The sequence below is a fragment of the Drosophila gunungcola genome, chromosome 3R (assembly GCF_025200985.1).
Source record: "Drosophila gunungcola strain Sukarami chromosome 3R, Dgunungcola_SK_2, whole genome shotgun sequence".
Lineage (NCBI taxonomy): Eukaryota > Metazoa > Arthropoda > Insecta > Diptera > Drosophilidae > Drosophila > Drosophila gunungcola.
Window position 1 is genome coordinate 22,756,705 of NC_069139.1, and position 24,788 is coordinate 22,781,492.

The window sequence follows — 24,788 nt, forward strand, 5'->3', positions numbered from 1 at the left end:
TGGCAACGCTGTTCAAATCGATAACTATAAAAGGGGAACTGTGGGACAAATACATTTTTGTTGATCAAAATATCATAGGTTATGTTGAAAGTGAAAACCACTTGAAAATACACACATTTAGTTAATTATATAACAATAATTGAAGAAAGAATACTCCAACAACAGAATAATTTAAAATTTTCTAATAATATATAAAATTGTGAAAATATTCTAGTTAAGTTATACGTTTTCTAAGGTTTTGTTTTCTGGTAAGCCAAGGGTAATGAATAAATAATTTTCCTTGTCTTTGATTTGTTCACCATAAATTGATTAAACAAATGTTGAAAAATAAACAATTGATGAGAATAAATTGATAATTATAAATTTGGAATAGACTATATATAGACGAAAATATGTCTGCACCGTTAGAAAACAAACAGATGATGTAAAAGGAGTTATGGTCCAAACCATGGTTTGAGTCTTCGGTGCGATATTTTAGCCGTCCACCGGTGCAGCCACACTGTTCGGTATTTTTGATGCGGCCACGCTGCACCCCATTTGAATCAAGTTATTTTGAAACCGGCGAAATACGAAGACGTGAGCGCGGAGCGGACTGTCGGCATTTTCGCCGGCTAACACACCTTTCGAACGACGCGTAACGGTGGCCGGGCCATAAAATCGCCATAATCACGGGCAATTCGAGTGCGTCGTGCTAATTATGCAAAGGCTGAGAACTAGCCGAAAAATAAGGGGGGCCTGCCCAGTAAACCAGTTGAAGTTAAATTAAACTAGTTTGTGAGTGCGTGTGAAAAGGCCAAGGAATTTGGCCGAAAACAGACAATAGCTAGGAGGCTGTAACTGCGGAGGATTCAAGTCCAGAAGTTGCCCGACCAGTTTTCGGGCCTCTGTGTGCGTGAGCGTGTGTGTGTGTGGATTATTTGGATTACCTTACCTTCTTTTGTGTGTTTGGTCGGTGCCTTGGGAGCGGAGCGAATGAGGAGGAGCAGCTAGTGGCCGCCAGAGAAACGCCCGAGAGATGCCCTTCGTCCAGCGCGTAGTGCAGCCCGTCAATGTGGCCCAGGCCACGGCGGCCAGTTTGGGCCACGCCTCCGGCCGGTTCCACTGCACGCCGGGCAAGTGCCGGAACAACAACTGCATCAACAAGCAGTCGCCGGACGGGGAGCTGCCCAATGGTCACGGCTCACCCACATCCCTTACCCGGGTGCTGGTTCATCAGGCGGCGTCGGGGGCGACTTCGGAGGAGCAGCCAGTGCCCCCCGCACCGGCGCCCATGAAGAAGCTGAAGCAGCACGTCGAGTTCCTGTCCACCTCGCCCACGCGCCACCAGTCGCAGTCGCTGCCCAACTCGCGGCACCCCAGCCAGCAGCGGCCGACGCTGGGCAGGATCGCCAGCGCCCCCCAGTCGCCCACCGCCGGCTCCTCGAAGGTGGTGTCCGGCCACGAGTTCGACTCGATCAGCAACATCACACTGAGCAACGCCCTGCGGCAGCTGGCCAGCCTGGTCCTGATCGCCAGCGACATCTTCGACGACCTGCAGCGGGATCTGCAGGCGGTGGGCGAGCGGGCCGGACGGGTGCAGCGCAAGATTGCGGCGGTGGAGCGGCGCGTCTGTGCCTACGATCCGAAAACGGTCACAGTTCGTAAGTAGACCCATTCATCTTACTCCTCATAAAATAACCTTCGTAGTAAGTGGGAGCTCTCCGTAGAATTCCCCTCACGATTCCTCCACACAGTCAAGTGCGTTATCAGGGCGGCTTATCGTCTGTCATCTGCCGCTTTGTATGCCGGGAAGCGCTTCTGTGTGGGTGGCTGTTTGGCGGAGAACGTGCTCCAATCTTATCTGCTTTCGCAACACGCGGGGAATTCAATTTGCAAAGACGCAAAAGGGAGGAGCAGCAAAAACAATCAAGTGTGGGAAGTGAGAGCAGGGCACTTCATACCCTTACATTGTGCATTTCGCTTAAGAAGGTTACCTTCTTAATTTTTAATCGTTAATAAATTGTTTTTAATGAAAAAAGCCTTACAAATATTAATTTTAAACGCGATTTATCAATATTTCTTTTGCGATCTTTAAATTGTGTGCGTTCTGAGAGCTCAAGAAGGTTTGAAGGTTACCGTGTTGTGAATTAGAGCAATATACTTACAAACCCTTTTAATTTGTGAATGTTTCCAAATTATTTATAATTAAAAAAGTCTTACAAATATTTATTTTAAAAGTTTTTTTTCTATATTTTTTATATGAGTTCTTGGAATTCTGTGAGTTCTGAGAGAAATTGGTGAGAAATTGGCAAAGTTGTTTTTATAATCTCCATAATCGTTTTTTTTTTATTTGCTATTTCGTTTATTTCTTTGCTGTTTTTCAACGATAAAATCGTTTTCGTTATAAAAGCAACAATTATAAAAGGCACATTGAATACAAAGAGAAATTCGGAACAGAGATAAGCCCAGGCCAGCTTAGATCATTTGTTTGGGTTTTGAGTGACTTTTATTAGACATTCACGTCACTCTGGGGCTCGAAATGTTATTACTTAATTAACTTCATTAAAAAAGTGTAACGTGCAAATAAAGCTTGACTGGTAGTTTAACTTTATGGTTACTTAAAATTATTTATGTTGATTTCAAATAACTTTTGTCATGGCCCACTTTAATTCGCAATTACCTTGTCATACCCTATATCCCAGAGCATCTCCGCGAAAAGAAAACAAGGGTGTACTGAGGCAGTGTAAATTAACACCTTGTTTACTTTGTCGCCTCCGCTGTTTTGCTCCTCCCTCGGCCCTGGACCCTCCTGTCATTATTCCCAAGTTGGGTGTGTGGGTGGGACTGGGTGGCCTGTTCACACAATTAGCTTCTTGGTCGCGGCGTCCAGCGGAGGCTCCTTCAATTACCAACGAGCCGCAGCTCCGAGCACTTAGATAAGCGGTCTAAAGTCGTTTGGCTCATTGTTTTTGCGACCTTGTGTTAAATACCGGCCAACACGAATGGCCGTTTATGTGGCAAGTGCTGCAGTTGCAACAGCAACAGGTTATCCGCAGTGGCTGTCAAACTGCTTGATATGCCCAAGCCGATTTTTGTTTTCTCGGCTAACCGTCTCTGCACTTTGCCTCACTGGCACTTTATCGTTTTTTATTTTTTGCTTGCAATCCGAATTTTGCTTTTCGCTTGAAAACGTTCAATAACTTTATGAAATCTCGACGGCAGGCTGGCGACGCTGACTGCAGCTTTTTCGCGCTGATATTGTTGCCATTATTATTGTGCACTTAGCTGCTGCCTTTTCTGTATTTTCTGTACGAGAGGCGAAACGTGGCCGGCCATTGTCAGCTGTCATTTTGCAAGAGCTCACTTTGTTTACGCCCCTCTGTCCTCGTCTCAGTCTCCTGGCTCCATCCTTGTCAGCTGTCCAAGAGCAAAAACGGAAAAACAGCCAAGCGGCAGCAGCTGCTCTTCGGGCTACTGCATGCGCAATCGAAACGCCGCACTAATTGCTCAGGTATGAAGCCCAGGAAAAACAAGAGCAGCACACACGGCTTCTGCACACACATGGGTTCAGAATAATAGCACTGAATTAGTGCCCAATAAATGGGAATATCCCTTGTTAAAACACCATGATTACTATTTGTTTAAGATGACTGCACCACTTGCACAAATTATAGCACTGAAGTTTTTAAACTCCAATGAGGAGTACCTTTGTAATTTTGAAACAATTTTCAATGGTTAAAGACTATTTCAGAAACCAAAATTATGTTAGATAACTTTCTGTGTATATATTTATTGAGTTTCTTTTAGAAGTCTTGAATACCTTAGGTAAAAACTAAAAACCAGAATATAAAGGAAGTTCAAAAGGTATGCCATACCTTAATAAAACGTTTAAACTTAAAAAAGAGATAGAAAAAATAAAAAAAAAACTTCCAACATACATAGACAAGTGGATTATAAAACAATATATTAAAGCACCCCAATAAATGTTCGTTAAAGCACATAAATTCCCATAGAGTTAGGACGAGAACTAACCCCTCAGACAGCTATTATTTTCGCCTCAACTGTGGCCTGTTAATTTTGAATTTTGCAATTGCCTCCGGACTCCTCGTGCCCCTCACCTGTGCCTGTGTGCCGGGGCCATTAATGTGCCCATATTAGAAATGCCATTACATCGCGCCATTTGTGGCAACTGCTAACCACCACCACCACCGGGCAAAGTGGCTCTTTCTGGGCGAGTGCAGCCAAGCGTGCGGAGCAGTTGTCGAGGGTAATTCCCATTCGTTCTCCGGCTGTTACCGTTCTGCTGCGGGCCTACGGGTAACCATGGCCAAATAGCAACTAGCGACTACGAACTACGAATATCTGTCAATCGATCGGCCAGTGGCAGTGGCAGCTACGTGAGCGGCATGAACAACCGGCGAAATGTTTGGGCGCAGCAGGCGCTTTTCGCGAGAGGCGAAGAGCCCTTTGAAGGGCCTCGAATGCCGCTGTCCACTTACGCACTTGCCCACTTCGGACACTCTCGGTGGGAACTTGATGCCAGGCAGAGGACACATGTGCGTGGGCATCCCGGAGATCGCCATACTACATAGATGCCCAGTCAGAAGGCACACATGGCCAGATTGTGTTTTCTGCAGGAAATAAAAAATGTGTAATTACAGCCACAGTGGGGCATAAATAACGCGAGGCCAGAGATACGGCCCGCATCCCAGAGATACTCGTACACGAAAAACCCAAACTGAAAAACCTGTTCCCACCTGCAGCATTGCGTGTCTGTGTGAGTGCCGCTGCCTCGAAAACTAAACAAACAAGCCAACAAAAAAATACAGCCAGCTATGAAAATGCCCCGTCTATACAGCCGAAAAAAGATACATACTGTTGCTCAGATACTCGCATACTATCCCGCATACAGATACAGATACAGTGCGTCGCTGTATCTTTGTGTCTCTGTTCGTACTTCTTTTTGTCTTAGCCAGCAAACGCATTATTTTTCAAGTGCGCTGATGAGCATTTGATTGTTGCAGCCAAACTTTACCCAGGGCCCCCCTTTTTTTCGGAGCCAATCCACTCCAATCGTGCGGTTGGTTTTGCTTTAGCTGCGTCTGGAATTCTGGCTGGCTCCTCTTGTTTATTTTTCCAACATTTTTCTCTCACTTGAAGCGCAAAACCGAAATGTAAACCAACCAAACAACCAGTCCAGCCCAGCCAGCCAGCCAGATACAGATAAATAGACGCGTCTGTCATCGTGGGCATGTAAACAGCGGCGAGAAGGAATGGGTCTTCGTTCCAGGACTGATTATATGTTCTTTGAGTCCCGATTCCAGTCGCTATCCAGAATTTAAGAGGGCTTGACTATTATTCTGTTCTCAAATAAACTAGTTTATTAATGTTTCAGGAACATTTTGAAAACGATGTGTTAAATGTTAAACGTTAAAAATTTTGTTTAAAAGTTATCTAATGTAATGCACTAAAGTATTTAGTACATTTAATTTAAAGAACTGTTAATTTCATATTTTTCTCTGCATTGTTTAAGAAAGAAATCTTTAAATTAAACTTGAAGCATCATTAAAAATTGTCATTTCAACTCTGATATAAAAGCCTCTGTATTTTAATAGGTATCGTCTGAATCGTATCCTTAATGAACAGAATCCAATCTCCTTCCCATGGAAATTTCAATCTTAACGCTATGCTGCGGATACATGTTGTATTTGCGCTTAGCTAACAATCTTGGCCACTCTTGTTTAGCCAACTTGGCCGCAAGTGTAGCAGCTACTTAAGGCCACAAGTTCAACGGCAAGAGAAGAGGCTTGCAAGAAATTGCTTGTTGCGTGCCTCCTCGAGTGGCAACAGCAATATCGGCGGAGCAACGAGTTGCAGTTGCGTCTGGAATCTGCAGATTGATTGCCGATCGCTTAGGCCGCTTATGCCGCATTTTTGCACGTTCGCCTAGCGAGGCGCAAACAACCAAAAGCAAAAGGCGAAAAGCAAATGGCCAATATAAATGGGGTCCGAGTCAAAGTTGCCCGCTGATGGATTCCTATGCAACCGCAGCAACAGCACAGCAACAGCAACTTCAAGAGCAACGGCAGCAACATCAACAACATCAACAACATCAACGACAACCGCATTCAGAACAACAACGCACCTTTTCAGTCATTGAACTTTAAGCTATGCGTTCGACGACTGAGCCCCAACTCTCCATTGTTGATTGCCCCCACTTCAGTGGGCCCACTTCCCCAGCCCACCCCAAACCCATTCCCATTCCCATCGATACGTTCGAACTCCGGTGATTCGAAGACGATCGCTAGCCTCGGATTTGAAGCACAGCGCTTTTCAATTTTTGATTCTTAACAACGTGGAGAATGGGCAAAAGACTTGAAATTAATGTGTCTGTCTGGGCTTTGTCTGTTTACCTTAAGCAGTATTTATGTGTATGCAGCGCCGTGGGCTGTAAATTTGAGTGGTTCGATAGTGTCGCAGTGGTGCAGCGGATGCGATTCGTGCTGCCTTGATTAATAGCCTTTAGCCGCAGTTGAAGGGCGTCGTTAAAAGCCTTTTCCAACTGTCGTTTCGGGTTTCAAGTTCTTTGGCGGTTTTCAAGTTCAGCGGCGGCTCGTCGTAAACACCTTTGGAAACGCAGCACCCGCATTTCGGATCACGACTTTCTAATCTGAATGGGAGTAGGGGGTCTGGGCCAGGGCCACCTTTCTCGACTCAATCTTCCTCGCATTTGATGGCATTTAAATTTAATTTTCCCGAGCCAAAAACGTGTTTGCAAATACCAATTCGGACGGCCGGCAGATGCCAGCTCTATGAACGTGGGCGTTAGAACAAAAGCGAGGCGGGGAAAGCGCAAATTGTGCGTTGGGAATTCCATCTGTACGCCGTAGGAAAGCGGAAAACACAGATAGTCAGAGAGGCAGACAGTCAGACAGTCAGCGTGCGATCTCCGTTTATAGATTCGTTCCAGAAACCTGTACACGTAGTCAGCCTCGCTGGCACAGGTAAACAGCGGCACTAATCAAGGGGCATGGCAGGGCAGGGCAGGGGAGTTGGAATAGCAGGAGGCGGGGGAGGGGCAGGAGGAGGTCCAGGAACCATCACAAACCCTGGGAAGACCATTACCTTGCATTACCATTGGAATTTCTCAGCAGCAGCAGTTATACACAGAGAACAAACAAAAAACAGCTACCATTCTGTAATTTTTGTGAAATTTCTCAGCATTACATTTTTAATAAGTTTATTATTTTAAACATCCCAAAATTAATTTCATTATTGTAATTTTTTGATGTAATGATATAAAAAGTGCTTAATTTAACATAAATACTTGTACATTTAATTTTTATAAGTTAATGACAAAAGGTATAGGTACAAATATTTATAAAAAATTATTTATTTAGGTGCTACTTATCATTTACTAATTTTAGATTAAATTCATACTTTTCTGTTAAACATGACATCATACATTTAGCGCTTTGGCCAATGGAAATTTAGCTGAAACTGATATTTTTGCCGAGTGTGTCTACCTTTTTGGCCTCGAAGACCAACTTGTTTCTCGGAATTTCATCGCAAGAACTTCAAGTGTTTTTCTGTCTTGTTTTTTGTTTTCGGGCAGCTTTAAGGTCCAGTCAGACCTTCGGTTGGCATTACGTAAATGTGTGTTTGCGGCAAACAAATTGCAGAACGGGTGGAGAGAGTGAGAGAGGAAGAGGTGAATTCAAGCCGGCAAAATGGGAAATGGAAACACTTTGTCGCCCATTGCTGCTGGTTTCATAATGCGCCCTTAATGTCCGTCTGTCTGTCTGTCTGTCTATCTGTCCGTCTCGCCTGGAAGTCTTCTTCCTTTGCCTGCTGCTGCCGCTGCTGCCTGTCTGTGTGCTGATTTCCGGACGACTGATTGCAACGGCAAGCCGTGTTTCATTTTTCACTCTCATTCATCTGGCAAACATCACGCAATGCCAGGCGACAAGGCGACAGATGAGCCAAGAAGACCGCCGCTTCTGACCCTGTCTCCGTTTTGTGTGTTTTGTCTTGCGTCCCAGGTAAACACGGTTCCGGCCATCGTAAACCGCAAACTGTGAGCAAATGGTCCTGCCAAAAAGTGCGCTATGTGGCCATGTTATGTTGCATGCAACCCGTTCGCCTTCAACCCCGGGCGGACTGCATTCATAATTCACCCCTTTCGGGGAGGGGGTTGCTCACCTGGGTGGATGGAGGAAGCGTCAGTGCGAAAATTGCTTTGTTTGTGGCACAAAAACAAGTTCTCCCGGCCCGGAATTGCCGGGGAACTCTCGCACCAGGGAAGCTAAGTGAAGGGAGAGGGCCCTGTCATGTGGCTGGGGAACAGCTGATGCCGCTGATCAGATCGGGCTCATGTCATATGCAAATTAATCAGAACTTGGGTGTGTTTTATAATATGGGGTTCGGTTCCTAAGCCGTAATTGCATGGGAAATCGGGAATTGATGCCAACGAGCAGCTGCTTTAAACCCTTCACCGATTGTTCAACCTTGCCAATGCCGCATTAGATTCTTTATTAGATAGTCTACGATACAATAAAACAGTGTTCTTGGCTCCGTTCCATATATCTTATCTGCGCCATATGTTTACACACCTTCGATTACAGCCCAAGGTGCTGAACTGCAGTGTTGTAACACTTGGCACGAGGCATTGGACTTAATATGTTGTTTATTGCCGAAGATATCGATTTCAAGTGCGAGCGAAAGGAATTTCGAATAAGTCCATAAGCATCTATCAACTTTGGGATTTTACTTAAGGTCTTTGAGGATTATTTGTGTGCCATGTTTAAGTATCAGATTTCCCACTAATCAGCTGTGATCGTTGAATAGATTGCTGACTTTAACACTGTAGATTATTCTCGATTTAAAATATTATTTTTAAATATTTTGTATGTTTATTCTTTCAGTAGATCTTTATTTTAAGTTTAAATACAGTCAAACTTTTGTATAGATAGTCAGAGTTAATCAGTACTTTAAATGGTAAATATCCTAAAATTTTCTTCTTGTTTTATAATATTATTTTCAAATTTCTGTTATGTTTTTTCTCTCAGTAGATTTTTATTTTGAGTTTAAAGTAAGTCAAACACAATAGTAGAAAGTCAAAGTTAATCAGAACTTTAAATCGTAAATATCTGTAAATGATTCTTTAACAGCTTTTTTTTGTAGTTTTTATCACTTAATAAACTTTAGATAGCTAAAATTCTTGTGTTAATTATTTATGTAAATGTGATAGCTGCCATAATCTCATCCCTTAAGGGTGACTCCTTTTGTTAAGCCACCTTCCAAGCAGGAAACTCCCTATACTTTACTTTTTAGCTCACTACATCCCCTAGATATACCTGGATATACCTGGCTTTGCTCACGTTCTCTACTCGGAAACTCAGGCAACAATCGCGTGATCTTATTCTCCGCTCTTTATCTTTTATTCATTGTGTGTCTGCCACGGTGGTTAAGTTTCCAACTAAAAGTGCGGCATTTAGCCCGTTAAACGATGCCTGGGAGGGGGAGAACTTGCAACATTGCTGCTCCAACAATGGAAACAGAGTCCCCTAGAGTCGCAATTCATTAGATACGAAACACGTTGCTCTGATTGCCGAGCATGTAACGGCTGAAACTACTGAAGGGGCTCAGCTTTTTCAGCTTTTTTCAGCAGCTTCTCGTCTGTTTTTTGTGCGCATTTTGTTGTATAAGTTTTACATGATTTTGTGAGCTTGTTCGGGGGAATGCGTGAAGATGAAAATGAAAAAGCGAAAAAGGGGCTGAGACAGATACACATACACTACTCGCTATGGAGGCTGGGCACTGGCAGTTTGACTGACATCATTTCCGATGTTTATCTTTTCATGTTAACAACTGTAGCAAGCGAAGCACGCATACGACATGGGGCACAAACAATCCAAATCCTTTGCAACAGCAAGAACAACAATGAGCCTTGCCTTTCGGGTCAAGAGCTGGCTTAGCTTTCCTCTAGTTTATTTTCACTTTTTTTTTTTTGTTGAAAGCCTAAACGGATAAAAATGAGAACTCAATACGTTTCCCTCGGGCAACGTAAGAGTTGTGTGGTGTATTGAAATTCTATTTTCTAGAGTATATTGACCCAAATTCGGTTTAGATTCAATGAAGTGTCCACTGGAGGATTTTGGGAAAACTTGTTGCTTCTGCCTTTGCTTTCACTTGATTTGCATAAAGACAAGACGCTTGCAACGGTAAAAATCATTTTCCATAAGCGAGGAAAACCTGAACCGCGGAGAGGAGAATCTCTCTGGGGGAACGGGAAATGGGGAATGGCTTGCGCAAGCCGAGAGCCTCTTATGCAGCCGCCCCGTAATGGCCAATTAAGCCGCGTCATGCCGTCAACCAGCCAACCAATCTACCAGTCAGTCAACCCGGTTACCCCGCTGAAGCTGCATTTGATCAGTGCGTGGGACCTGCCATCGAAGTCGCCTCCATTTTGAGTCCAGATGCCGAGTCATGGCTGCCCCATTTGGAGCCGGAATTCGGAGTTGTACGCTCAAAAGAGTGGGAGGCCACGCATTGCAAGCTCTGAAAAAGAAAAGCTCGGAGGCAGGAAAACGAGCAGAAGACTTTTATAACCCCTCCGCACTCTTTAAAAAGCAGGTGGGCCGCTTTTTTGGGGAGCCGGTGGAAGTTGCTCAGGCATAACACCATGCCCTACGGATTAATTACGCACATGTGTGAGCGGCTGAGCCCGCTTTAGGACTATCATTTACGCTAAATGCACACTGAAAACAGTAATTAGATTGTCTATGCCCGTAAATCCAGCCTGCCACTTGAGATGAGCAGCTGGAGGTTCGCTTAGGGGCGTACTACCATTAGGGGTTGCAGCCCCTGTCTAATTCATAGCTGCTTTAATGCTCTTAAGCCGAAAACCAGATAGAGATACATTCGGAGTTGCTCTAGCTCAGGCTCAGATACAGATACAGATACATAAGTTCGACACGTGGGCTAGGCCGACAGATGTGAGCAGAGATCTCCCAGTTGGATAGGCATATGTTGCGGTTTCAGCCACATTCCAGTTCAGTCAATTCAAGGTTCCATAAAGTTCGGGCAAACCAATCCCAAACCGATTAAAAGCAAAGCTGGCAGATTGAAATCAAGAAAGAGGCAGAGAAACCAAGTACTCTGGCTTTGGAACTGAATCTGACTCCCAACGATGATGGCGTCGGCCACCAAAGATGCCGACGTTTAGATATTGGCTACATTGTGCGGCCATTGTATCTCCGAGATACCCAGATACACACACACAGCTCCAAGCCCACAGCCGCAGAAAAAAAGCTTCGATGCCGAAATCGTGTTTGGGATGCCGGGATGTTGGGATGCCGGAGTTCGTTTTCGTTTTCGGGATGCCCGCCTTGACTTGTCTGCGGTGTAGGACCAGAAGTTCAGCACGAAATGCAATTACAATGGCCTGACATTAGGGCAAATCGAGAAGATACATGCCTCGGTTCGATGGACCGGGCCAGATAGACTTGGGCAGCCGCATTCTTGTGCTGGGCCATGGAAGTGGAGAATGATTACGAAGCTGCCAAGCGGAAGAGACGTAAATTATGTTATAACCCACGACGGATGTGGCGAAGAAAGACGGGCAGGGAAAGCCGGTCTTGAGCTGGCAGATTGTTTATCCGAGGCAGAAATATACATCTGAAGTTGTATACTTTAGCTGTGAATTCCTTGAAAGGGGATACTCGAAGGTAAACGAAGTCACTCAGCAATTATTAAACGCGCAGCACATACAATTGAAAGCTGTTGCTTTTGTTTAGACAGCCAAATGCAGGCGACCATCCATCAACTGGCTGCTTTTGTTCCGGGCCGCACTCCAATGAGCCGTAAAGTGAGTTACGGATCCGGATGAGGAAGCGGAATTTCGCCGCCCATTAAATTCGCAGTGGGTCAAATCAAACAGTTAGGAACAGCTGTGTGGTTATGCTGCTCTGCTCTGGGTGATTAACAAGAGGCAAAAAGGGGGAGGATTTTGCAGCAGCCGGCACTCAAAGTGTCATCGAATGGATTCGCATCGGAAGGAAATGCCGCATAATTGTTTAACAATGCAACAGAACACAATAATCAACTCGGGCTTCAACCCTCACGAGTGTTTGCCCTAATTTTTTGTTAGCATTGAATATTGTTTAGCGTTTCCCTAGCCATTTTTATGGACCCCTGCCACTTGGCGCATCCGGTGAGTGGCGCTAGCTGAAAAAAGCAAAACTGTCACAACCGGAAATGCAACCTGGCGTTTCGTTTCGTTTCGTTTTGATTCGATTCGAAATCGAAGTGTGTGTACAATGCCATTCTAATGAGCAGTTAGCCCTCCGTTTATGGGCTAAAGAGGGGGCGGGGTCAGCGAATGCGTGCGCTGCATTAATGAAGGCATAAAACGTTCGTTGGTCCGTCAGCCAGAATGAATTGCTGCTTAAGCAGTCTAAACACAACAAATTGTGGCAATAAATGAACGCCAGAGATCAGCGAAAGTTCACGGCTTCAATTTTAATGAGCCCGCTGACCCATTTTTGCGACTCGAGAAGGGGAGTTTGCATTATTTTGCAATTGCCGTGGTTGAAAGGGGAGAACGGGGGCGAACGGTACGGAGTTCAATAAACTTACCGCATCAAAAGTGCTCCAGTGAAATCCCCACAAGCCGCGACAGCTGTTGTTGCGCTTCAGCGGCAATCTGCGTGGACCCCTGCACAAAGAAAAAATGTTTTTCGGGTTTAAATCGATGACAAAATGCTTAAAAATGGAAGCAGAAGTTCAATTTAGAATGTCTACCAATGAAAAAATATATATTAAATGAATGCTACAAATAATACGAAAAGAACACTGGTTTCTTAATGTTAATTAGTTTCATATAAACTATGTTCAATAAAAAAACACTTCCTTATTCTCCCATTATTATATTTCGCTTGAAAAACAAAACGAAAATTAAAGGAAAATAAACGAAGCGTGACAAGGCTTTAGCCTTATGTGATTTTTTGTACAATATTGTGATTGTGTGATTGGTATAATCTCAGTGCTTACAACATCGTAATTCCTGAATTTATTATCACATTTAAGTGTCTCATTTTGGCTCAGTGTGATCCTCGCACACTCCCATTCGATCTGTGGGCTGGTGCGACCGCCCCCGTTCCGCCTGCTTGTTTGTCGCTTTTTTATGTGCGATACTAAATGCATTTCGGATCCACAATAAATAAATTCCCTGCGTTCAAAACATGTCAAGAGCAACGACACACAAGCTCCACCCAAAAAACAGAAACTTTGGTCTTCCCTTCGCGGCATTTGAAAGTGTAAATGAATTTGTTCTTAATTATTATGAGACGCTGTTCGAGGCCCATTGGCAATTTGGAGATCGGCAAGAGAAGCAGAATACGTCCAAGATTCGTTGGCATTGATTTACGAGAACCGAAATGGAGGGGAGCCAAAGGGTGAGCCGTCTTCAAGATGCATGAATTGCTTTTTATGTGGCGGCAAAAACTGTTGGGAAACATAGGAACGAGTCGAACGGGAGAGAGCAGAAACATGGTGGAAATTTGTTTCTTTAGTTATCTAACGCCCTGGGAAAATGTTTTCTTTGATGCCACCAGACACAATGGCAAATGATGGATTTGTTGAATTTCAACAGCAACGTGTGAACTACGGGGAACCAGACGAGAAATTCGAGATTTTGTGGGATCAAGAGAACTGATTATTGCGCGCGCCCAAGGGAATTACTAAAGAAATGCCCAGATTTGGAGCATTCCAATTTGGCTTAACTATACATAATTGGCATCAATTGACCTAGATAATGTTTGCCTTAACCTCAGACTAATCCCTTGTAGTATCCCGTACACTTAATGGTTTTTCTTACAGCTGGATTAATCTGGAATCTCTTAATTTTCATTAATTATCTCGTCGTATTAATTTCCATTTTCCATTTGGGTTTTCTCTTTGGGCTCAAACAAAATTTATGGTCCACTCGCTGTTTATTTTATTACTAATAGATTCCTTATTTTATCTGCTGCATTTCTTTTTCGGTTTCCGTTTCTTTATTGATTTTTTTCCAATCTCAGCTGATTTATGCGCTTGAAAATTGATTTAGCATTGGTGGCGGTCGGGCGGTAAAGCCATTAAATGCGACATTAAGGGCCAGTTTCAAGTGTCCTTATCGGCAATTGTCCAGCCATTCCACACTCCCTCGCCGACCATTTAAAATGGTATCCTGTTGGTGTCAAAGTGGCGGAGAAGTCGTAAATTTGAGAGCATTTCGCTGATATGACAAGTGACTCCAAATGTTTTATGGACATGTGTTGCCTAATTTATGTTTCAATAAGTAAGTCGCCAACCCAGCCATTCTCCCTCTCCCCCGGGGGACATAAAAATGTCATAATACCCGATGAAAACGCAATGCAACAAATAATTAATTGAAGAGAACAACTGGAAAGTGGGATGAGGGCATTGCAACTGTTTCTCTCCTCTTTTTATGGCGGAGAAAATTGAGGAAAATGTTCATTTACCTCCCATATATGAGCTCATGCTGGTAGACATGTTTGGGCTAATAAATCAAAATTAATTTCTTCATTGGGAAAGTTCTCTACGGAGAATGTGTTGACAATCGGCCTTTGGAGAGCTTTGTCCCATTGATTCCATTTGCTTTGGCAATCGGCAATCTATTTTCGAGATTATGTGGACAAACTCGAACTCGCACTCGCATGTGACCTTTACGATAAGTCCGATGATGTGTGTGGTCTGGCCTTATCGGCACTTTGATCGGCATTTGATTTTGTCACCATTACAGGTGATAATAAAACGCGAACAAATCATTTACGACTCCACTAACTGGTTTCAGCCGTGGATCCGTGGATCGAGTTTTCAGAGCCATGTTTTTATGACCAGGCATTTCCATAAACAACAGTAAACCGTGCCTAATGCAGTCATCAAACCGACCTTATCGCTCCCCAGCGAACGATATTTTAAAAGCCATTATGATATTTTCGGGTTAATTTCGAATTTTTCAATACTTTTATGTGAAAAGCGCTTCGGTAGAACTCGCGCTTTATCAGTTCTGTCTGTCGTTTACTGTTTGTTTGTTTCCTGTCCGAACGCTGGGAAAGGGAAAATTGTCAAAGTGTTGACAGCCAAGAGCGGCCCATCGAAACCTCAAAAAAGAAAAATAAAATTGAATACGTATGTGTCGAAGCCAAAGATTATATATACAACAGATACAGATACTTGCCAGCAAGTTGGGGACAAATATTTGCGCTTGGCGCAGTCGAAATGTTTACAATTTATTTACAATTTCATTATTAACGCTGCGCTGTTTGCCTTTCCATTGGATGCATTGTGTGCCGAAGACATTAACGACACCATCGTCGCATAATGAGGCAATAATTATGTTTGAGATAGCGCTGCGTCAAAGACAAAGGTTTGTCTTGGCCCCATACGCGTCCCCATCCCTCATCTCTCCACCGGAGCTTGCCACAAGTTTGTGGTGTCTCAAGGACCCAACACTCGTGTGGCAGTCAGTCGTGGAAAAGGAGTTGGAGCAGGAAGAGAAGGAGGAGGAAGCTTTGGACTGCCTGCAAGAGATTAGCGCTAAACGGGAATCACTACTGGTATCCTTACACAGCAAAAATATTATATGTTGAGTTTAAAATTTTTATTTTTAAACAGATTGATAGATTTTATCTATCAACTTTTTCTTAAATGTAAACTTGAGTTGTAAGAAGTGCTTTAATATTTTCTGTTATATGAATTCGAATTTAATGAAATGTAAGCCAATCAATCTACTTGTACACATAAATCTATCATTACATTCTCTGACATAAAGGATTACTGTGTTTAAAATATCATTTTTACCTGTCACAGTTTATAACCCTTTTGCTTTACTGTCTGTGATTCTATTTGTAAAACTTTTTCACTGTGTATCCCTCGCGGCAGCCATCTCGTGCCCATCTCGACTGTCAACGCACCTAAACAGACACCTTAAATTGCAGATCTTTAGCACTTGATATGCGCCTGGGGAACGAAGACATCGTCAGCACTTCGTGGCTTCCTGCTGGCTGCCTCTTCCTTTATCCTATTGAAGCTGTATCTCTCTGTTGCTATTTCCCTGCCTGCCGATTATCTCGAAATTGTCGTCTGCATTTAATGGCAAGCGATAAACATTTGCGCCATGGCCTGGCCTGGCCTGGCCTGACCTGACTAGACTCATAGTTTTCCTATGCAAATCAGAGTCGCATTCGCATTCCCGGCAAATTTTTGGGAAAGTTGACACAATTTGAACCCCCATCCAGTCGCTCCGAAACAAATAATATGGCCGGTCTTGGGGGCTAAAACCGTGAGCAGCGTTTTGCCTTTCACTTGGCCAGGCTTCATAGCCCGGGGTCCCAAACGGCCAACACCTTGCCAACCACATTCGGCTAATCGCCGCCCGGCCATCTGCGGAGGAGTCCTCGGCCACAATCTCGACATTATTCTCCATGGACAGCTCTTCGCTGGGCGACGGGGCGGAAAAACAACTTTCGCAAATTCTTTAAATTGAAATGGGTGTCGTAGGTGGGAAAAGAATGCAGGCCATCAGAAATTCTAGTGGTTAAACAAGAATTTAGACAGAGTTGCAGGGATAATGTAAAGTTATTATAAAGGCTATACTTTTGTCACAAAAAAATAGTAATTTGCTCTTTAGCGACCTTTTTTTACCCGATACTCGTGGAGTAAAAGTAGAAGGAAGCGTTTTCGACCCTATAAAGTATGTAAATTCTAGATCAGAATTAGTAGACGAGTCGATCTAGCCATGTCCGTCTGAGGGCTTGTCTGTCCCTATGAACTTCGAGATCTCGGAAATTATAAAAGCTACAGATTTGGGATTAAAATAGGGCACTCTGAGACATAGTAGATATATGTTTTTTCGGTCATTATCTATCGACTCATACAAAAAGAATTTTTCGAATCGGACCATTATTTTAGAACTCATGAGCGTAATTGTTAGTTTTCTGGCATATTTAGGAAGCATATATGTTATTTTAAAATGGGTTCGCTAAGTAACGGGCATCTTATAGTCGGGGCATTCGACTTTAGCGTTGCGTATTGTTTAAAACTGTGTTTATAACTATAGATGTTTAATGTGTTTTAATGTGTTAAGAAAACATCTTTTTTTATAACACCTCCCTGATCATTAGTTGGCCTTAAAACAATTTTTCTTTTTAATCTGTGATCTTCGCTGTCTGGCTTTCACTTTGTCCTTGTTCTGGTATTTCTCCCATCCTCCCCCAAGGCCCATCATCGGCAGACTTTCTAATAAACAAATTGTTGTCGATGTCGCGCTTTGGTTTCGTCCGATAGTCTGAGTTTAATTAACCGCAGCAGCTGCCAGCCAAGCGGAGCTGGCAAAAAAAAAACAACTGGTAAACTGGCACATTGCCGCTGAGAGGGGGTAACTAGATCCGATGCGGTTTCCTCGTTAGACGCTCGACTAACTTCATCGGACTGACTTAGCGTGGCTGCGTTGCAGCGCTTTGTCACCTGAGAGGCCGCAGTCATCGGATCTGCCCCGGGCATCCGAATCATATCTCCTCCGGCCGCAAAGTTCAGAAGTTCAGCCAGAGCATGGAAACTTTCTAAAAACGCTCGTGCAACAAGGCAGTTGACAGTCTGGCAATTTGTGTTTGCCCCGGCAAGAGATACGGGAATGTTGCACCGGCAATCTCGATGTTTGTCCCAGCAATTAGCAGCCTCAGTGGCAGTGCAGTAGCCGTGTTTATCACCTACCGCCCCACGCTTTGCAAATGCAAATATTTACCCGAGGCCCTCAAGGGTTGACATTGACGCAAGACGAACGTTGGACTGTAAGACTGTATGACCGTAAGACTGTAAGACTGTAAGGATGCGAAAGGAGTGTAATTCAATCGGCGGATTCAGGGCTTCATGTCGGTTCGGGGTCGAACTGGGAACTGGGAACGTCTTGAAGGGGTCGCGCAGGAAACCATAAAAATCAGCCATATGAGAAATGAATGATGAGTGAGGAATGAGGAATGAGGAAAGAGGAATGCCTTGGGCTTCATTCACAGGAATGCACGTTCCCAGGACTCGAGGGTAGCCTGTGTTTGCCGAAGGACACTCTGTTCGCTCCTCAGATCCTGTCTGCTACCTGCCTGGGAAACACTCGCCGGCACTTTTTCTGCCGTTTGCTTTTTAGGGGAATGTTTCTTCCTCCGTTTTCTGCATCGCCGGATTGTTGTTTGTTTTTAGCTCTCAGCCGCCCGACTTCCCTTGTCCGCACCTTTGGCAGGCAGTTCGGCGGCCAGAGTGTTGCCAAAATGTTTGCAGCATTTCCTGTTGTCTACTCCGGGGCGTTGTCGCTGCAAAGTTTCGTCTTTTAACTTTTAGCACGTGTGTCAGGAGAGAAAAAATACAAAACTTTTTCGAATAAAATAAACTGTGAAGAAGCCGTGGCTGAATTTAATACCCTTTGGGGCCCCTCCTCTTGGAAATTCAGACTGCCTGGCACTCGCACTCGCACACACTGTTGGCCATGGCTAAAGTGTCCCTGTAGGCGCTCACCATTGTTCCTGGCTGGCTTTGAGTGAAAAAATGTTAATGCAAAATGCATTACGCCGCCCGCTTGAACTCCGGGTGCCAGACACTCCAAAGACTGCGGATCGGGAGTTGGGTGCCGGGTGCCGGGTGGTACTAGGCCACTTCTGGCCAAGTGGTGGTGCATAATAGAAATTCCAGGACAGTGGCAGGCCGCCCATGTCACTCCGTCTCGGCTAAGCATTTAATTAGTATTTATAGTGCTGTAGCTCGCATAAATTCAGATGCAAATGCTAGCAGGAGTAATGTTTCAATTGCCGGAGTTGGTAACCTTATATCTTGACTTTGATTAGGCCGTCTCGTTCAGGGCAATAAGCAAACTGGCTTGTCTGTGGATTGGATTAGTTACCAGGAAGACGAGTCTCTCCCAAGATAAACAAAGACCAGAAGTGCTGAACCAGCATTATGGTGATGAAGATGGGCTGCATAATAAACTAAGCATGGAAGCCATTAAAGCAACCAAGAGCACAAATGCCTGGGAAAGTGCTAATATGTAGCATAAACTGCTAGACACTTTGTCTGCAAGTAATCATTTTAGGTGGGTGAATATTAAAATAGAGAATAATAACATATGTTTCCACTAATTACTAAGAGGTGTTAAACGTTGATTAAGTCATAAGTTAAAAAGAAACCCTGAGTTGCCAAAGAACTTTAAATTACCCATTGAAATTCAGAGGTAATTTCATTTATTCACAGTTCAAAGTTAGCCGAAAGCCCTTAGGCATTATATCGACTGTCATACATATATGCAATCATGGCTATAACTACTGTTGCTGCAGCTCAAAGCCGTGGTTCAAGGCTGGCAGTGGATCAAAATGTATTTACCAACATGTAAATCGCCCTTTGCCCCCTCCACGGTTTCCAATGAATAGCAAATAAGAATCCATCCATCGGTCCGAGTATTCCGCACTGATCGATACCTTCGCTGCCCGGCCACATCCACACCAGTACATATGCCTCAACGGGGGGCACTTAGGAGCCCTCGACTGAACTCGACTCGACTCAAGACTCAAGACTCTTCCACGAAATGGCGAAACCCGTTTTTGGTCTCAGCCTCTTCGGTCCGGATCGAGTGTCTTTCAATTGTATTCAATGCTAACTCAATTGCTCTGGCCCAGGGCTATATGGCCGCAGCTTTGGCTGTCTAACCATTTCCATTTGCCCTGGCAGGGGCAATTGAGTGGGAGAGTGGGAGGCATGGGGCGGGCAATTTGTTTTCCTAGATCTGAGACAAAGGAGGCGAGACAAAAAAACGGAGACACATAAAGAAAACGACTTACTTAGCGTCTTGGCGTTTGCTTCATGGGAATCTGGGAAAGGGATTGGAAATGGAAATGGGATAGGTCCAGGATTTAGGCCCAAACCGGATGTGGCGCATCTCTCAATGGCTGCCTCTCATTTCCTCCCTATCCATTTTCAAGTTCAAGTCAAACATTGGCCATAATCCCCGCGCGTCAGCTGCGCCACTTTTTATGCTCGCACATCGCACAATATTTGAATAAACCACATAGAAGGCATTGAGTCTCACAAATCTCCAAAAATAAAAAGGTGCCAAGGCAAATGAGCTGTTAAATATAAAGGGAGCCGAAAGCCGGAAAATGTCGCCGCGTGGGAGAGTGAGAGGTAGGGAAATCCCTGCCAAAGTGGTGGCCACTCTCCGAGTAAATCTTCTTTGCACACACATCTGGTGAGAAGGGGACTTGAACAAAATTTTTGGGCATTCAATTTAATTTTAGACACAAAACCCAATAAAATAGCTGCTGCTGCTGCTGGGTGCATTTATTTTTGTTTTCACCCCGCAGCCGAGCGGTTCCACTTCCGCAGGGTTGTTGGAGGAAAACCGGGGAAAAGGCGCTCGATGAGGATGCAGCTCTTAATGATATCAGTCGCGCTGATCGCGGCCTCTTTGCCTCACCGCCCGTAGACAGACGATGGAATTTTAAGTAAACTTATCCCGCGGGTACTCGCTGAAAAACGCATGTCACTTAAATTTATTGGCCGCAACAACAACTGCAACTGGGAAAACCAACAGCGAACAGCGGCATTTGGTGAGATGCATTTTTCATTCAATTTCCAGTCTGGTCTGCTGCATTTTATGTTCGCCCGGGGGCTGTAAAATCGATTGATAGACACGGCCCATGATTGAAATCGAAGGCCTTCGGGGCAAAACAGCAGCAGTTCAGCTGCGGGGGCGGCCCTCAAATGTTTAGCAGCAAATTTTACGTATTCGTTTAATTACTTTACATGGTCGTAAAGTCATGAAGTCAGCCCCATCGCCAGCCATTTCATAATTAAGCCCTGGCGGAAGTCAAGTCTTACTTAATCAAGCCGAAAGCTTGACTCGATGTCTTATTAATTGGAGCGCAAAACGGGCGGAAGACAAAAAATACGCTAATTGCTATCACGACAAGTGCTTGGGGTCAATTAATTTAAATAAAAGCCAAATTGTCGGGCCATCCGATGGCGTAAAGAAATGCGAACTTAATTAAAATTGTGTCAAGCCGTCATCGATAGGTTTGTGGGGGAGGGACCAGCTCGGTTGTATCTAAAAATGAATCATCGCCTGATGACAAAAGTGTTGTTTAAGTAGTTTTTTAGGAAAACAGCAGAAACACAAACAATTTTTTCGCATTTATCAATTTAAAGCATAATTCATATGCAAACAATATTATTACTGATTTTAGCTTCTGATGTATCGACCTAATTAGTCCTATTTCCAATTCTGTGTCTGATGTTTTGAAAGTATTTTACACAATTTATTTAACAGACATTTGTTTTTGTAAGTCTTTGCAACAAGTACTAGCACACATCATAACCAAGCTTATCAAGTCAGATTATAACTGCCAAAGATTACCCATAAGCTGGGGATTATTTGTCCGCTTATATACCACTGATAACTTCGTGAAACTATTTTTGATATGCCTGAAAAGGACATGCCCCGGGATTCGACATCACTTCAATCTTTAATCCTCTTTAAGCCCAATGAATCGTGCGTTATCTGTCATCGGGAGGACCCAGTGAAAAGAGTTCACCCTCGCACATAATTCAGATCATTAGTCCTGGCCCGGCTTACTCACTTTCTCCCAGTCCACTCCAATCCACTCACCTCACCCTCTGCTGCTGCCAGCCACATTGACCTTTTATGATTGTGGGCTTGGCAAATCAGAATCACGTGACTTGCCCATTTTTATTGGCAATGCGTTCGCGTGGGTGTGCCGGCCTGCTCTCCATTGATAGTGTGCTAGTGTGTGAGGGGTTAAGAGGTTGCGGAGGGCATAAATCAGCTTTAATAGTGCAGCTGGGAAGTCAGGGGGCGCCTGTGTCTTCGCCAAAAAAACGCAGAAGTGACTGGGATACGCATATGGGACTTAGCAGTCCGTTTAATGAGATTTCCAGTCGGAAGAGCAACGAGCGAAACCAATTTTATTTGCCATTTCTGTCAACATTTCGCTGTAGCGCTTTGTTTTGTTTCGCTGTTTTTCTTTTCGTTTTTAGTTTTTTGTTTTAGATGGCTTGCAACATTTTTACTGTCGCATTACGTGCAACATTTGCTCGTTGATTGCTTGGGGTAGCGTCGGTGTCCTCACACCCCCTGCCCCTCATCCCTTAACCACCCGAGGGCATTGCATAAATTTGTCTAGCTGTTGTTGCTGGCTCTACAATTTATGCGCTTGTGGCGCCCCAAAATGTGGCGGTGGCTCTGTTGTTCACTTTGCCGAAAATTTGCTAAAATACAACCTAAAATAGCAACCCCAACCGAGCAAATCCGAAAGCAAAAACTTTTGGCCATAAAGCACATGTGACTACCACATCAGCATCTCGTTCCTCGTCTCTCGTCTCTCGATGCTCATTGCGTATGGCTATGTGTTCTCCAAAATGTATTTGTTTATTTTGCAGTTTTTGTGCAGCACATTTTCCGCTCCCGGTGGCTTAAAGCTTTCCTCGACCTGACAAAATCTTTCCTCATAAATCATCTCGCAGCTGAGTGCTGAAAATCGTCGGTGATAAGCGCATGGCTTTTCTGGCAGAGGTTAAAACTCCGGCCGCTCTGGGCTAAACATTCATAAAAAATGTATAGTATTTTTCTTTGCCTTCTTTCACAAATAAACCACGAAGATTATCAAAAAAATTTACATTATGCTGCATAAAAGCAGGCTGAAAGGAATCTTCGTATGTAATATGTAAAGATCAAGCTCGGATTGCTGGCATTCCCCCAAAATTTGCAAAATAGTGAAGCCATTTTGTTCTTTTACAGGCCTATCAATTGTATCGTGCTACAATTATACAAACTTTTTTAAACTAAATGTTAGAATCTTTAGGTAAGCAGTTAGTTTTGTAGATTTATGGGTCTTAGTGTTCCTTCATATGACAATGCTGATTAAAAAATAAACATAAATGGCTTTAACATTCTTTTATGGGTTGCTTTACTGCCCTACCAGTTTATATCAGAACGCTTTAACATCGTTTAGCCCATATTTTACCCACTTAAAAGAACAGTCACTCTTGTGCAATCCAACTCAATCTTCTCCTCATTGACTTCCTTTTTTTATACATAATTAATTTATCACTTGGCGTTCGTTTTTATCGCATCGGATGTCGCAGGACCTTCATTTCCCGTTGTCCCCCCTGGAGGCCGAACCCAAATGTGACCCGTAATTGCTTTAAATGCCATTACGACACTTACTGTGCGTAACTCGGCTGGAGTTCGGATGTCCACGTTCTGGGTCTGTCTGGCTAGTCAGCCAGAATCGCTGGGCCAAGGGCAGCAGAGTCAGTCTTTAATTTCCCTTGCTGCGCCTGCAATTGTTTTCGCTTTAAATAATTAAATTAAAGTGGGCAGTGGCAGTGCCAGTGGCAGTCAACTGATTGAAGGAGCCTCCTCCAACGGCTGCCACTCGATGCAATTGTTTTCGGCTGGGGAGCTAAAGAGCTGAGCTGAGCTGAGCAAAAAACTGAGTGAACGAAAAGCGGGGCCAACGACCTCTAACCTGGTGCAATCAGCGTAATTAAGGCGGCAACGGCAATCGCCGTGCATGATGGCTTATAAATCATTTATTGCCAAGACATTATCGCCATCGACTGCTGGTACACGTAGCCACCGCTGTTTTGGCCCACTCCGCCCCCTTAGAACTCGTTTTGCGCAAATTATGCTATGCTACGCGTTAGTCTATGACAGATTGTATCTGCGAGATACACAGCATCGTAGCCGTCGTAGATGCCGACGTGCCGGCGCAGCATTTATGCTGCACGTACCGCAACCACCACCACCACCACCTCCTCTAACTCCCAACCAAACCCGGTGTCAATTTATGGCCGAGGCAAATTCTGAAACCAGCCAGCACCGACTTTGGACCAGCTGGTTCGGTGCGGCTCCTTCACTCAATCGTTCTCTGGGCCAACATCTTGTGCAAATCTCATTTATTTGCGGCTTTGCCTCAGTCACACATCGCATCGGTTGGAGTATCTGCCGCCACAGAGCATGGCGTTTCATACGTGTCAATGTGCCTGGGCCTTGGCGAGTGCACTTTTGATATATTGGCTCTGGGCTTATTGGTTTTCCATCTGGCGCACATCATCGCGTCTGTTGGATTACATTGCGGGATGGAGTGACTTTGATTTGCGGCCTCCTATAAATTTCATCGCATTTGAAATGACAATCGAGAGATGTCAACAGAAGGCAGGCGCCAAGTTACAAACGGCATGGTAATCGGATAGCCCAATGTGGATGATCTGTTTGGGGTATGCAAAACAGACTAACAAAGCTTGAGTTCAACACAAATGAATCTCTTATTCGATAGTTATGCAAACCCTTTCAAACGAATCTTTAGAGGCCTATATGAATTCATGCCATTTCTAACAAAATAAAATGAGGCATCAATAATGGCATGCTATTGCATACAATTTCAGTTATAATAAACATTTAATATTTAAAACTTGTTTTAATATTTGCCTGATTTTATAGCAATAAAGTAAAGTACAATATATGTTGCAACTTCTTAAAGTATATATTTATAGGTTAGAGCATACTTTTCATCACCGTTAAGAGTATCTACTATGCGACTTGTTCCAATTTGACCACAAATCATTTCAAACATGTTTGACAATTGTCGTTAGATAACGGCTAAATCGCCATAAAAGTGTATAATAGCCATATAGAGGCCCCATGCCTTGTATTACCAAGATTGTGGTTTTGGCCAGGCTATGAT

At 44.0% G+C, this 24,788-nt stretch overlaps 1 protein-coding gene across 2 annotated transcripts in view; it reads left to right on the forward strand.

The window, feature by feature from the left end:
* The first annotated feature begins 538 nt into the window (after positions 1–538).
* Positions 539–24,788, forward strand: part of LOC128251619 (uncharacterized) — a 40,587-nt gene continuing 16,337 nt past the window's right edge. For both annotated transcript variants that reach the window (XM_052978669.1, XM_052978670.1), the window contains exon 1: positions 539–1,640. In XM_052978669.1, coding sequence (XP_052834629.1) covers positions 1,016–1,640 — 625 coding nt within the window. In that variant the 5' untranslated portion in view covers positions 539–1,015. The remainder of the gene's footprint in view (positions 1,641–24,788) is intronic.